At 37.6% G+C, this 16,038-nt stretch overlaps 2 protein-coding genes across 5 annotated transcripts in view; one reads left to right on the top strand and one right to left on the bottom strand.

The window, feature by feature from the left end:
- The window catches only part of SERPINI1 (serpin family I member 1), a 480,054-nt gene that overhangs the window by 162,117 nt on the left and 301,899 nt on the right, over window positions 1-16,038 (bottom strand). The window lies entirely within an intron of this gene.
- The window catches only part of WDR49 (WD repeat domain 49), a 186,711-nt gene continuing 173,699 nt past the window's right edge, over window positions 3,027-16,038 (top strand). For 2 of the 4 annotated variants that reach the window (XM_050779952.1, XM_050779949.1), the window contains exons 1-2: window positions 6,926-7,229; window positions 7,553-7,790. In XM_050779952.1, the coding sequence (XP_050635909.1) occupies window positions 7,626-7,790 (165 nt within the window). In that variant the 5' untranslated portion in view covers window positions 6,926-7,229; window positions 7,553-7,625. Of the gene's footprint in view, window positions 3,195-6,925; window positions 7,230-7,552; window positions 7,791-12,837; window positions 13,000-16,038 lie in introns of those variants that run through there. The other 2 variants (XM_050779950.1, XM_050779951.1) reach the window with 2 other exon arrangements.

Here is a 16,038-nt window from a genome sequence, read left to right as displayed (position 1 = left end):
TCAGCTTTAACGTGAAATGTCATGATATAGATAATTTTGCTTCATTCTGTTTTACAATTCTAATATTCCCATCTCTCTGTGAACTCCTACCTTATTTTTCCAAGGTTGCACGAAATACACCTTCTTCCAACTGTGTAATAATATTAATGTTAATTCATGTGCATAATGTTTTAAAATTTACATAGAGTTTTCACTGTATTTTCTCTTTTTAACCTTAAGACTATTCTGTGAGATAAACAATTCTGCTATCTCATTTTGAGAAATGACTCAACCTGCCCGAGATGATAGGGCTGAAAATGGGAGAAACAAGACTTGAACCTGGTATTTTGACTCCAAATTTTAAGCCCATTTGACTTTATTTCCTAGTATGAGCTTTCTTATTTCTTTACTTTTTGCACATTTTAGCTCCTGAACTGGGTTAGAATTTATTGTGGTGGTTAGCAGTCTACCCTGCACAGGGCTTTATACTATGGAGAAACTTGGGGTTTGAACTCCAGCTTTTCTCCTTCTTGCTGGATGATCCTAACACGTCATTTGCCCTGCCTAAGCCTCAGTTTCTTCATCTAAAAATGGTGACAATAATAGCACCCATATCATCGGATTTCTAGGAAAATTAAAGGAACTAATGTATGTAATGTTCTTAAAGTGCATAGCGTCATTCTATTGGCCACTGCTACATTATACAACTTGCAAGTTGTAAGTAGTTGGATGAGATATTTTTTGTTTTAGTTTCCTCATCTGTCAAAAAAAAAAGAGGAAACATTAGGCACCTTGCAGAGATATCACAAGGATTAAACAAAATAACATTTGTGAAAGTGCTTAACACAATGTTTGGCATATACTAGGAACTCAATAATTGTTCATTTCCCACCTGTTTTCTGTCTTTCTTCAAGGAGACAATTATGGATTGTCTGGATTATGAGTGACTTCTTTCATGCAATGATTTTATGACTGTTTTCTAGTGGCTCTAAACATGGTTGCAAGTGTTCGATATTTAGGTGACTTTGACAAACTGTTCTAAAGCCCCAAGTAGAATAGCAGACAGTTCTCTCAGAGAGGCAATGTAAAGAAATGTAGTTAGGTAGTTCAGAGCAATTGCCAAGTAAGTGGCTCCCTTATGAAAGCCCCACTGGTGTCTGAGAGACCCACATATGACTGAAAACAAGGATGCTGGATTTCAAAGGGAAGATACGTTAAAGCAAAGAGGGACAAAAGTGATTTGTTGTTGGAAACACTCATCAGAATTTGCATAAATAGACTGGCCTTCTGAATACTTTTTTTTTTTTTTTTTTGAGACAGTCTCACTCTGTTGCCAGACTGGAGTGCAGTGGTGCAATCTTGGCTCACTGCAACTTCCGCCTCCCGGGTTCAATCAATTCTCCTGCCTCAGCCTCCTGAGTAGCTGGGATTACAGGCATGTGCCACAACGCACAGCTATTTTTTTGTATTTTTGTAGAGATGGGGTTTCACCATGATGGCCAGGCTGGTCTTGAACTCCTGACCTCAAATGATCCTCCTGCCTCGGCCTCCCAAAGTGCTGGGATTACAGGTGTGAGTCACTGTGCCATGAATACTTTCAAGTACTGATCTCAATATTAAATTTGGCGGATTCTAAGTGTCTACTGATAAAGTCTTAGTGCACTTTTTTCAAGTAAGTTAGAACATTTAAGTGAAAAATTTTCTCAATTTTACAAGCTACTTCCACATCTATTTTTAAATTTGGCTACCGCTGCTTGCTTCTTTATGATGTGTAATTTACTACAAAATTATATATTTAGTTGTTTTAGGATATCATTATTTTAATAATTCTGTGTTCAAATACTTGAAAAGTTTGAGAAATGCTGTTATGAAAATCCAGTTTTGTCTGGGTACAGTGGCTTATTCCTATAATCCAGCACTTTGGTAGGCTGAGGCAGGGGGATGGTTTAAGTCCAGTAATTCAAGATTAGCCTGGGCAATATAGGAAGATCCTGTTTCTGCACAAAAGTTTTAAAATTAGCCAGGCATGGTGGCACATTCCTATAGTCCCAGCTACTTGGGAGGCTGAGGTGGAAGGGCCTGTGAAGTTGACGGTGAAGTGAGCTGTGATCACAGCACTGCATGCCAGCCTGGGTGACAAGGCAAAACTCTGTCTCAAAAAAAAAAAAAAAAAAAAAAAAGGAAAGAAAGAAAATAATAAAAAAATTACAGTGTTGTTACTTTGAATATTGTTCAGCATATCAAAAAAAAGAAAAGGCTAACGTTATGTTGCTCAAGATTAACAATGGAAACTGCTTTCTCAAAAGATAGGATGAATTCAAAGCCAACATTTACTGTGATACGTGTCTCTGAGCAATGATGGGCACAGAGACCTATCTCATTTATCTTTGCTTTTCCAGTGTTTAGAAGCAGTACCTGGGACAGAGTAAAGCCTCAAAACGTATTTGCACATTACATAGAAATTGTATGGAAAAAAAAAAAGAAATGAATTTTTTCAAAAAGCACTTGATAATTTTGTTAAGTGGCTTCAAGATACTGTCTCAAATTTTATTTCTGTCACTAATTTTCTTTCTCTCTTTTTCTTAATGAACTTTGAGTCATATGATTTTCTTTTTCCCCAGAATTCTGCTGCTCTTTCTGATTCAATGCCACCTATTCCCAGGACCCTTGCTTGGTAACTCAAGGTTATAGGTGAATGTCTCCTTTACCCATCCTGTTTACAAACAAGCATACATTACTGTAGTGTCAAGAAATTTATGCAACATGCTGTGTTGGGAAATGTAAGGCTACAGCATTAGTGAGGTATCATCCCTGTTCTTAGGAGTTAATCTAGTGGGAGAGAGAGATACACAGACAACTAATTACATTACAAACAAGGAAGAAAAAGTGCTGTGGTTAAAGTCTGAAAAAAATGCTGTGGTTGCAGAGTGAAAGGAATAATTAATTCTAACTGAGAGGATAAGGAACAAAGAGGGAAAGAAACTAATATCTGTTGAGAGCTTAAAAGGTGCCAAGGGCAGGGCCAGAGCTTTCCCGAGGCTTTGAGAGGAAGTTCCCTTTACACAGAGCCAGCGGGTGTTTGGGGCTATCCTGAGAAGGCCTGAGGTCAAGAGGCAAGAAGCTGATGGGAGAAACATCCTCTCTTTCTCTTCCTGGAGAGATGAGGGCTGGAACAAGGAGCAGTGAGGACTTGAGAAGGCTTGGATGGAAATGAGGTTGGTAAAGTAAAACTGATTTCAATTGAAGCGAGGAGGTGGAGGGAGAATTTAGGCAAAGATTAATGAGTAAGAACAGGCTTCAGTGTGAACGGCGGGCAAAGAAAGAAAGAGGAGTTAGAAGAAAAGGAAAACGGAGATCTATATGTTGGTGGGGATAAATTGTGGGGGGGAAGGAGAATGAAGATAATGATCATAACTGCCTTGTAGGGTTGTTTTGAAGCTTAAACAAGACAATGAATGTAAAGGTTTAGTGCCTAGCACATGGCGACTACTCAAAAAAAGTTAATTTTTCTTCTTTTACTTGCCCTTTTTATTATTATTAGCTGAACCAGTAATGACACTGCAAGCAGTTTTATCATTAGATTTATTATATTATGGTATACTGTGTTTTTCTCACATTTTCAATGAGTTGGAAGCTTTTTTGGACCATCTCTATTTTATATACATAGAAACTAAGACAAAAAGAATATAAGGAATGGATTCCTATCCTATAAGAATAAAACATTTTCTGTGTGTAAAACATACAATTCCAGAATTTCATGCTCTTTTCTTTGGCTAATCATATTGTTTCATAATATCTATCCTACTTTGTAGAAAATATAATAGTAAAAAATTGTCCTTAAATAATATAAAAGGGAGGTCTATATTTATGTTGGTGGCAATAAATTGTGGGGGAAGGAGAGAGCAGGGATCTGGGTGTGGACTGTGAATTGTGATAAAGACAGAGATTGGTGTGTCTATTTAGTGGGGAGAATTATTCAGCCCCAAAGTGTCGAAGACCAGTGGATGTATTAGCTTACTCTGCCCTCTTGGTATTAGGGTTCCACTATGCTGGCAGGTGTTGGCTGATCCCTATAGGAGAAGGGAGCAAGTGTCAATCTGCTTTTTGGCCTTCTAAAGGTGATTAAACTGTCACCATCTTGATTTTCACAATATCATAATAGATGCATGGCAAGCAAGAGGGTAAATTTCATCAGTCAAGAGACTAGTTATGGATTTTACAGTGCTGCAGAAATTAAGCTGAAAATTAACCACACAGCTACAGAGAAGGTTAGAGCCTCTTAAGACTTTATGATGAAGAATTATTTCTAATGCCATAATTTTATAGCAAGAAAACTGTGTCAATTGATTAACTTCTACTGTAATTTGTTAGCTGCTCATTATACTTTCCTGTTTTGACTAATGAAAACACTTAGAGCTGCAACTTTATGGCAGCTAAGTAGGCCAGGCAGCTTGTCTGTCTTAGAATAATTAGAGAATTTTGCATTGTCGGCCAGTGGGATACCTACCTCTCATGGTGCATCTTTACAGAATGTTTTTCGTATTTCCTCTTCCTTCCCTCATTAGTGTCTGTTACTGAACTAAGCCCAACTCTCTAGAATATCACTATAAAACATTTTACAAACATTTATGGGGCTGATCCAACAGATTTAAACTATTATTAACTTACTAACTAGGGTGGTAGGTAGACAAATTGTGTTCCCATGTAAGATAACTTAGGGGAACTCATAATATTGGGGTTAAAACTGTTTTCCTAACTTATAAGAAGGGCTTATCTAAGAAAAGCAAATCTGGTAAATATACCCTCTGTTCTGTGTGTGTGATACATATCTATATCTATCTCTATCTCTATCTCTATCTATCTATCTATCTATCTATCTATCTATCTATCTATCTATCTAATTCCACTCTTTTCCTTCGAGCCTAGCTATGGCTTCAGAATCCTCTGAACATAGCACTATAAAGAGCAAGAGGTTGGAATTGGCATTAAAGATGAGCTAGACGGATAATTGTTCTGACTAGACTGTAAAGCCCTCACGGCAGGCAACAGGTCACAATTCAGAACTTGACATATATTAGGTGTATACACACACACACACACACACACACACACACACATATATATATATGGAGGGAGGGGGAGAGAGAGAGAGAGAGAGAGAGTGTCTATCTCTGTCACCCAGGCTGGAGTGCAGTGGTGAGATCTCGGCTCACCGCAACCTCCACCTCCCAAGTTCAAGCGATTCTCCTGCATCAGCCTCCCCAGTAGTTGGGATTACAGGCACCCGACCACATCCAGCTAATTTTTATATTTTTAGTAGAGATGGGGTTCCTCCATGTTGGCCAGGCTGGTCTTGAACTACTGACCTCAAGTGATCTGCCCGTCTCAGCCTCCCGAAGTATGGGATTACAGGCGTGAGCCACCATGCCCTCCCTATTAGGCTATTAATAAATGGTTTTTTGAAAGAATAATGATAGATAGATGGATGAATAAATGAAAGCATGAATGAAAGCATAAATGAACTTTTCCATAATGGGTACAGGAACTCCCACAAGATGCTCTTCTCTCTGTTCTGTATGATGCCTCTAGTGAATACCAGCTCAGAGAATGTTAGAGCTGGAAGAGACCCTAGAGAAGATGTAATGCCAACTTTTTAGTTTACAGAAATAAAAATAAAGTGTGACAGGCACATCCATCTAAAGTACAGTGATACGGTTTGTCAGTGTCCCCACCCAAATCTCACCTTAAATTGTAATAATCCCCATGTGTCAAGGGCGTGGCCAGGTGGAGATAATTGACTCATGGGGCAGTTTCCCCATACTGTTCTCCTGGTAGTCAATAAGTCTCATGGAATCTGATGGTTTTATAAATGGGAGTTACCCTGCACATGCTGTCTTGCCTTCTGCCATGTAAGACGTGACTTTGCCCTCATTTGCTTTCTGTCATGATTTTGAGGCCTCCCCAGCCAAGTGAAACTATGAGTCAATTAAACTTCTTTCCTTTAAAAATTAGCCAGTCTCAGGTATGTCTTCATTAGCAGTGAGAGAACAGACTAATACATGCAGTCTTTGAAGTTTGGGAGCCATTCTGTTCTCTTCCATGTGTTACTAATTGTGTGAGCTTTGGCATTTTCTTTGCTTTTTTTTTTTTTTCTTTTTTTTTTCCTTTTTTGAGACGGGGTCTTATTCTGTTGCCCAGCCTGGAGTGCAGTGGCACAATCTTGGCTTACTGCAACCTCTGCCCCCCAGGTTCAAGGAATCCTCCTACCTCAGCCTCCTGAGTAGCTGGGATCACAGGTGTGCACCACCATGCTCGGCTGATTATTTTTGTATTTTTACTAAGACACAGTGTCTCATCATGTTGCCCAGGCTGGTCTCAAACTCCTGAACTGAAGCCATCCACCCGCCTCAGCCTCCCAAAGTGCAGGGATTACAGGCGTGAGCCCGTGTGCCCGGCTTTTTACTTCTTTATCAGTAAAATGGGGATAATGATCATATCTGCCTTGTAGGATTGTTGTGAAGCTTAAACAAGACAATGAACGTAAAGTTTTAGTGCCTGGCACATGGTGAATACTCAAAAAATGTTAATTTTTCTTCTTTTTCTCCTCCTTTTCATTATTATTAGCTGAACCAGTAATGACACTGCAAGCAATTTTATCATTAGATTTATCATATTATGTTATGCTGTGTTTTTTATAACATTTTCTACAAGTTGGGAGCTTTTTTGAACTATCTCTATTTTATGTACATAGAAACTAAAACAAAAAGAATATAAGAAACAGATTCCTATTATATAAGAATAAAACATTTGCTGTGTATAAAACATAAAATTCCAGGATGTCATGCTTTTTTCTTTGACTAATCATATTGTTTCATAAAATATGTCCTATATACTGTTAAAAGTCCTTAAATAATACAAATCAATTAAATACAAAAAATTAATAAAAAATGAGTGAAATGAACTATCCTTTTATTAAAAAAATTTCAACATTTACATTATATATTCAAACTTTCAGTTCAGTCATTAGCTGGAGAGGGGGCAGTGAAAGGGAAAGTTTTAGTTGGCTTTGTGTTGGTTGCCAGGAAACATACAAAGGGATCAGAACAGATGAAACAAACAACTCCACATTGCTGGGAATGTGGCCTTCAGAGTCAAGTACTTCATTGGTAGGGAAACTTCGCAGCTTTGTCATCTAACTCTGCCAGACAAGAAAGTGGAGTTGACAACTACAACATGTTAATGGAAGCAAGGTTAGCCAAAGAGAGTTTTGGGAAGGTGATTTTCTATGCATTTAAAATGAAGATTGGAAGTTGTTTTCTGTGTCAGTTACTATAAATGTGGGGAAAGCTTTACACATTTTTAATCAAGCCAGGTTAAACAGAGTATAACGAAGGGGTAAAAAATGCCATTTTAAAACCATTCAACTAAATTTTGAAAATAAACTCTGGAATCAAGTAAGTGAGGGGGTTGAGGGCTTTCATTTCCCAGCTCCGCTTGCCTCCTAAACGTACGCCTTGAAAGGTTTGTACTTTCATTTTGGAATTTTATTGCTAAGTTGAGTTTCTTTTCAAAGGCACCTGTTGAAGGGAAAAAAGATCCAACCATCTAGAAATAGTTGAAGGCAGCTGAGAAAACGTGAAGCCATTATGAGTTGCCAGAAAGCTGCACTTGAGTTAAACACAGGGTCACAGCCTGGGCCAAAGAGCCCTGAGAGAACAGAAGATGTAACTGCATTTGAAGACTATGGCACAGGCCTGCTTGAAAACCAACTCAGCGTGTGTGACTTTGTAAAAATACAGAAGGCCTTTGAGGTAAGTGTGAAGCTTATTGACTAGATAGTTTGAGTTGTTCATGAAGGAGCCTAGAATGAAACACAGAGATATTTTTCTTTCAGCATTAAAAAAATATACTTAATGGTTATAGCAGAGAATTAAACATAATTGGTTAGACCTAGATTTAACACAACATGCTTGGTAACTTTGCCCCCCAGTTCTTTGGGCCAAATAATATTCTTTAGTTTGAAATTGCTTCACTGAATTTCATTACTATCAAGAAAGAACTATCTACTCTTGGAAAAAAATTTTTTCTCAGAGTTCAACATATTTTGGGGAAACAAAAAATTACGGTTGTAAGTGAGGAAAGCCAGATCTCTAAGGTGACCTCCAGGAATAATTGTTCTTGCATTTAATACGGACATAGAACTCAACAAATGCAAATATGCATACACACTTTGCAAAAATTTCCTCCTGTCTCACTCACCCTAAGTGGCACAGCTCCTTTTCTAAGCTGATTTCGGCGCTTTGTTGTCTCAAGATCCCTTATGAGGGATGAGTCTCCCACTCATTTTGTAAATCCTGGAACAATGCCAATAAAAACAAAATTAGAATTTTTCATTTTAATTCTACATAAAAAATAAACTGTAGGAATTTAACTAACATGAATAATTTTCTTCTTTCTCTGTTAGTCAATTAATTTTGAATTCTGCAGCTACGCATAATGAACAGCATACATCAAAGTGATTTTTAGTTTCAAATATGGATAGAAAGAAGTGCTCTTCCATGATGTAGAATTTAGGTAGTCATGAGCCTCCAACATTTCTACTATATTATGTTTGCTAAAATATGATCTAGGGGCTTCTTAAGATTGTCTGTGGGTGCTAGGAGTATCCATATTAATTTGAAATAGAAAATATTTTGGAATACCACCTGGGAATTAATAAAACATAATAAAAGCTCACAATATATTGGCCTGTAATAGGCACACATTTTTATCTTTAGATATCCACGAAAGAATATAACAAGTTGGGTTCCACCTGTATTGATAAATTAATGTCCCAATAGTGTCAATTATTTCTTTATAATAGAACTTACCATATTTAGTAGCAAGACATGCTCTGTCCTACACTTTTCTCATTTTAACCTTCATATATTTGCTATTCACCCAACCTCATTTATCTGAAAGATTTCACTGCTGCTGCTCATGCCCAGTGCCCCAAGTAAATTTGGCATATTTTGATAGACATAGCAAACATTTTGACAGCTTGAGGACATTCAGTAAAATGTAACAGCAGATTATGACAGCTTTGACTCTGTAGTGAACAGAAATGTGGCAGTTTTGTTCTGGTGCTAAGAACATAAAGAATTTGAATGTTAGGGCCTATTAGGAGAGTCTACATTATAAAGTTGATGTGTTAGTGAAACTGCTACAGAAGGTTAGAGGTGGGTGTTCTTTCCAAACTAAAGATTAGTCTTGAGTGAACCCAAGTGAAACTGGAAAATTCAACCTCAAGTTTTAATTTAATTTTATTTTATGTTATACATTTCAAAGGCCAGACCACTTAGTTTTTCATTACCAGTTGGAAAAGCAGGAACTAATGGACCCAAGGAGAGAAGAGAAGGTAATTTAGAGCTTGTATGAACATAGATAGTTTTTTTAGAAACAGAAGTTGAGCTTTGCAGGTGTACCTTCAAAACAAACAAACAAACAAACAAACTGAAGTTCATCCATTTCAGCAGACTCAACAGCCAGTGAATGGAATAATCCCCATGGCAAATGTGCAGCCAGTACTAAAAGTTAGACCTTTGAGCCAACATGATTTCCAAACACAGCATGGACACCTAAAGAAGAATGATGCACTAGACAATTTTAATGGTATTCAGTCCATCTGTCATGAGTTTTAGGTCCAGAGGCCACAGGTATAGATTTTTGTAAAAGGATAAAATGCCCTCAACAGCATTCCTGCAACTTCAAACTCTAAAGGCAGTTATTTGTGGTCCAATTACTAAGGACATGCTCTCAGAAATGTCAAGATTCTGGCACCAGATTCCCTTTATCTTCATTTTTTTTTTCTTACACAGACTGCTTGTTTGGGGTTGAAGAGTTGTTAGATATTAGGTGAAGTTCATCTCCTTAAATAGCAGTGGCAATTCTTAAGTGAAAAAACAGGAAGTTGGGCCTTTGAATTACGCAGTAAATGTTTTACATATCTTTCCAAATAAAATATCACGTACCATATGAATTGTAGTAGTAACATTTAGGAATAAAGCAAGTAGTGCTCATGTTCATTGTGCAATGGTATAAATGGATCAGAATCATGCAGTGTTTCAGATCCGGGAGTCAGATTTCCTGAGCTTAAATCCCAGCTTTGACACTTACAATGTGACTCTGTGCAAATACTTAATCTCTCTGGGCCTCAGTTTCTTTTATTTCTAACATGAGGATAACAGAGTTTTCATGAGGATTAAAAGAGGTACTATATGGAAAGCACTTTAAAAAGTGCATGCCACAGAGATTAAGTGCTCAATTAACATTAGATATTACTTATTTAGTAAGTAGAAGTTAAACCATATGACCTCTGACAGTACCCTGATTCTAATTCATACATTTCTTAAAGGAAATTAAACTTCAAGTGACACTTGCTGCTATGTGTCTTCATTCCTATTAGTGGTGGAAAGAAGTAGTAAGAGTTGCAAAGACATAAATTCACATAGAAGAGTAAAAAACACAATTGTTCTATCTCTCATTTCATATTTTCTTAGCAGGCAAAAAGTCTAATTGATGTCTTGATTCTTTTCTTTGGAACAAATAAGTTACTCAGGTAGAAGGACAGAAAAGTAACTTGTGGATTTCATTTTCCTTTAAGTGATGGTGTCAAAAAAGGCATATATCAGCCTGAAGGGAGAGAAACTTGCATTATTCATGGAATCATAAAATGGTTGTTACTCAAACTTTCCCGTAGCATTTACAATACTTAGAGAAATGACATGGTCTCTGGATGCTCATGTGATTTTGATGTCAACCGTATCTTACATTTTCTTTGAAACTACAAAAGCCAACTATTATTTGAGGAAGAGTAGTTGTGGTTTGCTGATTTTGTAGGAGTGGGGAGAAGTAGAAATTTTGGTCTAAGGAAAATGGAATTTTGGGAAAGCCATGGGTCCTAATATTTACTGAGAGTAAAGAGAGTCTGGCTATGTAGGTATCTGAGTATTTCTTTTTTTTACATTTTCCATTGTTGATCTCTGTATATCAACAATGGTTTAACATTAGGCCTTGATCCTAGATTAATTGCTCCTGTTTGCCCTGTGCTCCTGGGCTCTCCGGGTTAGGTCCTGAACTGCCTTTATCAGCAACTGTGTCTACATCTTCTCCTGGCATATCTGTTCTGGCCTGATTGTAAGCTGAGAGCTGGGGGCTGGCCCTACCCTGTCAGCTCCGTGCTATCATTTGGCCAAGTCCTGCTAAATCTTTAGCTTTAACTATAGCTAGAAGTGAAACCTCCTGAGCCACACGTAAAATGTGAGGTATTTATCCTTAAAGTAGGAAGGGCCAAATAGTTTAGTGTAAGAAAGGCATAGTAAAAATCCTAGAAAGAACGCCCCAGAGACTATTCGGTGAGAATTCTTAAAATAAATGTGTTTTGGAGGTGAATGAGATCTAAACACAATGCACTTATTCAAACTGAATCTCAAAAGACCAGAGAAGTTCAGTAGTCAATTCTGCAAGTTCTAGAATTGTGCTTAATGGGTAATACAATTACATTTAAAGAATTTTGATATTCTCATCCTTGATTATCTTTATAAAATTCCCAAAACACCTGAACAGTATCTTGGGAATTTTAGGAAGCATTCTACAGCAGGGTCTATGAAGTGTGCTTGTTTGCTTCAAGACAAAGCTGAGAATGTTGATGTCCTGCCAGGAAAGTTAGGCTCTATAGGAATATAGAAAGTCAGATCGGGCCCTTTCTTATCTTCTTTTACTTGTCCTTCTTTCTGAACTGTCAAGCTTCCTCCAAATTTATGGAGGACTCATCCTTCTGTAGGCCTTCACGTTGTCCATTGTACCTTCACTACTAAGGTACCCAAATGAACAGGTCTTCCTAGACATGTCTCATACTCCAAAACTATCCTCATCTCTTGCTTCTTTCCTTTCCACCCAGGCACCACCATCCCAAACACATAAATAAAATTACCCATTTTTGTTTCATTCCCTTTCCCCAGAACCTTTAGATGTTCTTGTCTCTGATAAAATGAGATGGTTCACAAAGTTCATTTAAAATTTTTTCTTAGATAAAACTGTTAAGGTGTAAAGCTGGATATTATACTATCCAACAATGTTGAGAATTAGAAAATCTTTTTTATAGTGTATGCAAACTGTGTAAAATATATAACATCTGCAACATGACAGAGGTATTATTTCCTGTTCACATAAAGTAAAAAGCAGCTATTTCTAATGGGCAAGCAATTGCAAGCAGGGATTCAGGTCTCAGGTTGTTCCCACCTTCTGCCTTCTACACAAGCCATGCATCAGCTGGTAGCAGTGGGGAGCACTGGGGAATTTTTGCAGTCCAGCTCATATCCCATTGGCTAGCACTCAGTCATATGTCTACATGTAACTTCAAGTTACTTCAAGTTGTATGGCAAATAGGGACAGCTGTGCGCTCAGATAATGATCTCACCCGTGATCCTCTTAGAATTTTGTGGAAGGAAAACTTTCTTCTCTCCTAATGAACCAGCATGCTTCAGTTTGTAAATTATGGAGACTTTTGTGTCTAACTGTATTTTGTGTTCTGTCTTAGCTGCCAGGAAGTTCAAAGCTAAATTTAGTGTTCAACTGTTACAACCATGCTTAACTTAGGTTTTCTGGGACAATTATCTGCTATTTTTATTATATGATTCTTGTTCTTTTATCTTTAATAGTCAGTCCTATTGCCTATGTATCTTCTGTTGTAACTGAACTAAAATTCTTTCTGAAAATCAGTGTAGGTAAAAATGATGAATAAAAATTTAATACCTTTCAAGTATAGTAAGATTTTATAAAGCACTTATGTTGGCATCATGTTATTTGTTCCTTTACCAGGCTGAAATATAGGCATGGCATACATTTTTACTTCCCATTTACAAATAAGGAGATGAAGGACTAAAAATATTCAACTGAATTCCCCCATGGGCAGAGCCAGAACTCAGAGGCAGATTGTCAACTTTGGAGTCCATATATGGCATGACTTCCACTGGCCACAAGGTAACCTTCCTTTGGCACGTTGCTCTAAAGAGCATGAATCCAATAGGATAAAGATTTCCTAAACAAAATGCATGTTAAATTAATAGTGCACACGCCCTGTGCTTTGCTAACTTGGAGCTAATGTATAATCAGCAAATAGTCAACAACAGCTACAATGAAATCAATGTAGAGAAAGGGTGGAAGAATGAAAAGAAAATAATAACCAATTCCTTTTTTTAAAAATACTTTTTTTCTTTCTAAAGGCATCTGAATGGAGACTTGTGAGAAGGTAAACAGGTGACGCTTAGTCTCACCTGTATATAGTAAATAGTGCATTTTGCTGCCTCAGTCAATTCATCATCTGTTCAACAAAGACAGCAGGTCATAGCATTTCTCACCCATCGCTTTTAGTGTAATCAAAATACCTATTTTTAATGGCAGCAGAAAATATTAAGGTGATAGCATGAAGACAAATCCAATACCACTGCAGTTGGCACAGTTAAAAATGGCAGAGGAATTCTGTGGTGGTTTTATCTGATTTCTTAAAATTCACGAAAAATGATAGCAAATGGCGTCATCACCAAAACCCAAGGAAGTGAAGTTGTATCTCACTACAAACAAAAAATTTGCCTTTCCGAATCCTGCTGCCTTTGTGCTGAATTTTGTGACAAGTTCTAACAGTTTCCTGCCTTTTCAACCCTCTCTGTGTACTTTTATAACAGGCACTTATAAAAATTAATCTGGATCAGTGTGTGATGAAGAGTGCTTTTAGTAAACAAGTGTTTTAACCTTGAGTTTTGGCCAAAACTGAAGAAGTAAGGACAACCAAGAAAAACTTATTACATAGGAGGGAGGGAGAAAGAAAGCAAAGATGTCTATTGCTGTTCATGTGTAGTGCATCAGCTTAGCCAGACCTGTGAACTAAGAGCACTGCTACTTTTGAAATTTTCCCGAGAGTTAAACAAGGAAAATGAATAAAAGAATGAAAGAACCATTATTTGTGGCATTTTGGCATCGTTTTTATCATATTTTGCCAAGTATAACATATTAATGATGACACAAGACACCCCCAGCTCTACTGCTAGAAATAGGAAGCCTCTAAACTGTCCTTTAGTGATTTCTGACCTTTTCCCAAGGCTCTGCCTCATACTTGTGCAGGAAAAAGTCCCTTGGGGTCTTTTTCCCTTCATCATGTCTCACCAACATTCTATGGATGTGACTATCATGAAATCCTGGTTCTCTAGGCACCGACATCTCTGTCGAGGCATTACCAAAGACATTATTTTCCTCTACTGCTTCACTTTCCATGTGTGCATGCATACACCTTTCTCTAATCTTCTCAATACACCCAAGGCCAAATTATCACACTAGTTTTGCTGCAGATGTGTACTCTTCAATATGTGCTACACTTGGTTATTTAAATAAAATAAGAATTTCATAAAATAAAGTTCAGTTCCTCACAAGCACCAGCCATTTCAGGTACTCAGTAGCCACATGTGGCTAGTGGCTACTATACTGGACTGCAAAGAATATAGAACATTTTCATCATTGCAGAAAGTTCCACTGGACAATGCTACTTCCAACCCTTTCTCATGACTTCGTACTAACTTGTTCTGCTTCCTCACTTCTGGACATATATTTGTGACCAAGGAGCTGCTCTCAGCACCTCAAGCCCCCTGTAAACACATCAGACTGCCCATGTCTTAGAACCCAGAGACCAAACTGATTCTTTGTCCCAGAGATAGCAGAAAATATTTTCTTCACTCTAGTCTAAGACCTGTTTTTCCATGTTCCCTTCGTAGGACTGTAAAGAATGGGAAGATCTATTCCTTTCAGGGGAATATTTTCCTTCTTCCTTCTGGTGCAACTCCCTTCCTCTCAACTCTCAACACACACACACAGGTGTTTAGTCTGGACTTATGGTTCCAACAAGTCCACCACAAAATTATCTGACCTGGACCATTACCCAAAGCGTTTCAGTCATGCTGATCGTATTTTACTTACTTTTGTTTTAGGGCTTACCAGATGCTGGTACCTCAGTCTGGAATATTTCTCTCCCATCCCCAACAATTTCCTGGCTAACTCCTACTCACATGCTTGTAAATACCACTGCCTTAGGAAAGCCTTCTCTTACCATGAAGGCGAGATTAGCACCCTACCTTGACCCTGCTTTCTCGTCTTATAACGTCCTATATGTTCCTTTGGTTGCTTTCATCTTAGATGCTCTGATTAGTGCAATGCCATTATTTGTTTAAAGTCAAATAGAAGTCCCAGGCAGGCTATGAGAGACAATTGAGTGTGAGAAAATCGCAACATAGATTCTGGAGGAGAGAGACCATGAGATGAGATATCTGGAGAAGAGAACAGACTGTTTAAGACTGGACTTGACAAAATTCTTCAAGGCTGTGGAGAAATAGCTGGAGTTGATAGATACAAGAAATAATGCAGCTGAGTTATTTTCCAGAAGTAGAAGGAGAAGAAGTAAACAAACAAAAAAGGAGGGTATAGTTAGCCATATAAAATTTCATTTATTTTTATGATTCCTATTTAGCAATCCTTGTATTATTAAAATAAATAAAGCTGGGCATGGTGGCTCATGTCTGTAATCGCAGAACTTTAAGAGGCCAAGACCACCTTGGCCAGCATGGTAAAACTTCATCTCTACAAAAATATGAAAACTAGCCAGGTATGATGGCAGGTGTCTGTAATCCCAATTACTTGGGAGGCTGAGGCGGGAGAATCGCTTGAACCTGGAAAGCGAAGGTTGCAGTGAGCAGAGATTGCGCCATTGCACTCCAGCATGGGTGACTGAGCGAGACTCAATCTCAAAACTAAAAATAAAAATAAAAAAATTAAATTAAATACATAAATAAAATAAAATAAAATAAATATAAGTAACACATTATTCTCATGGTAAAAAATCCAAGTTAAACATGAAATTTCCCCCTTAGCATGGCCCACCCTCTGTCATTATACTCCCCTGGGTAACTACTTTTAATAATTTCTGATATATTTTAAATGCATTTTTACAAATATATACACATATACATATCACATGTA

The sequence above is a fragment of the Macaca thibetana genome, chromosome 2 (genome assembly GCF_024542745.1).
Source record: "Macaca thibetana thibetana isolate TM-01 chromosome 2, ASM2454274v1, whole genome shotgun sequence".
Lineage (NCBI taxonomy): Eukaryota > Metazoa > Chordata > Mammalia > Primates > Cercopithecidae > Macaca > Macaca thibetana.
This window is presented reverse-complemented; position numbering and strand designations above follow the sequence as displayed.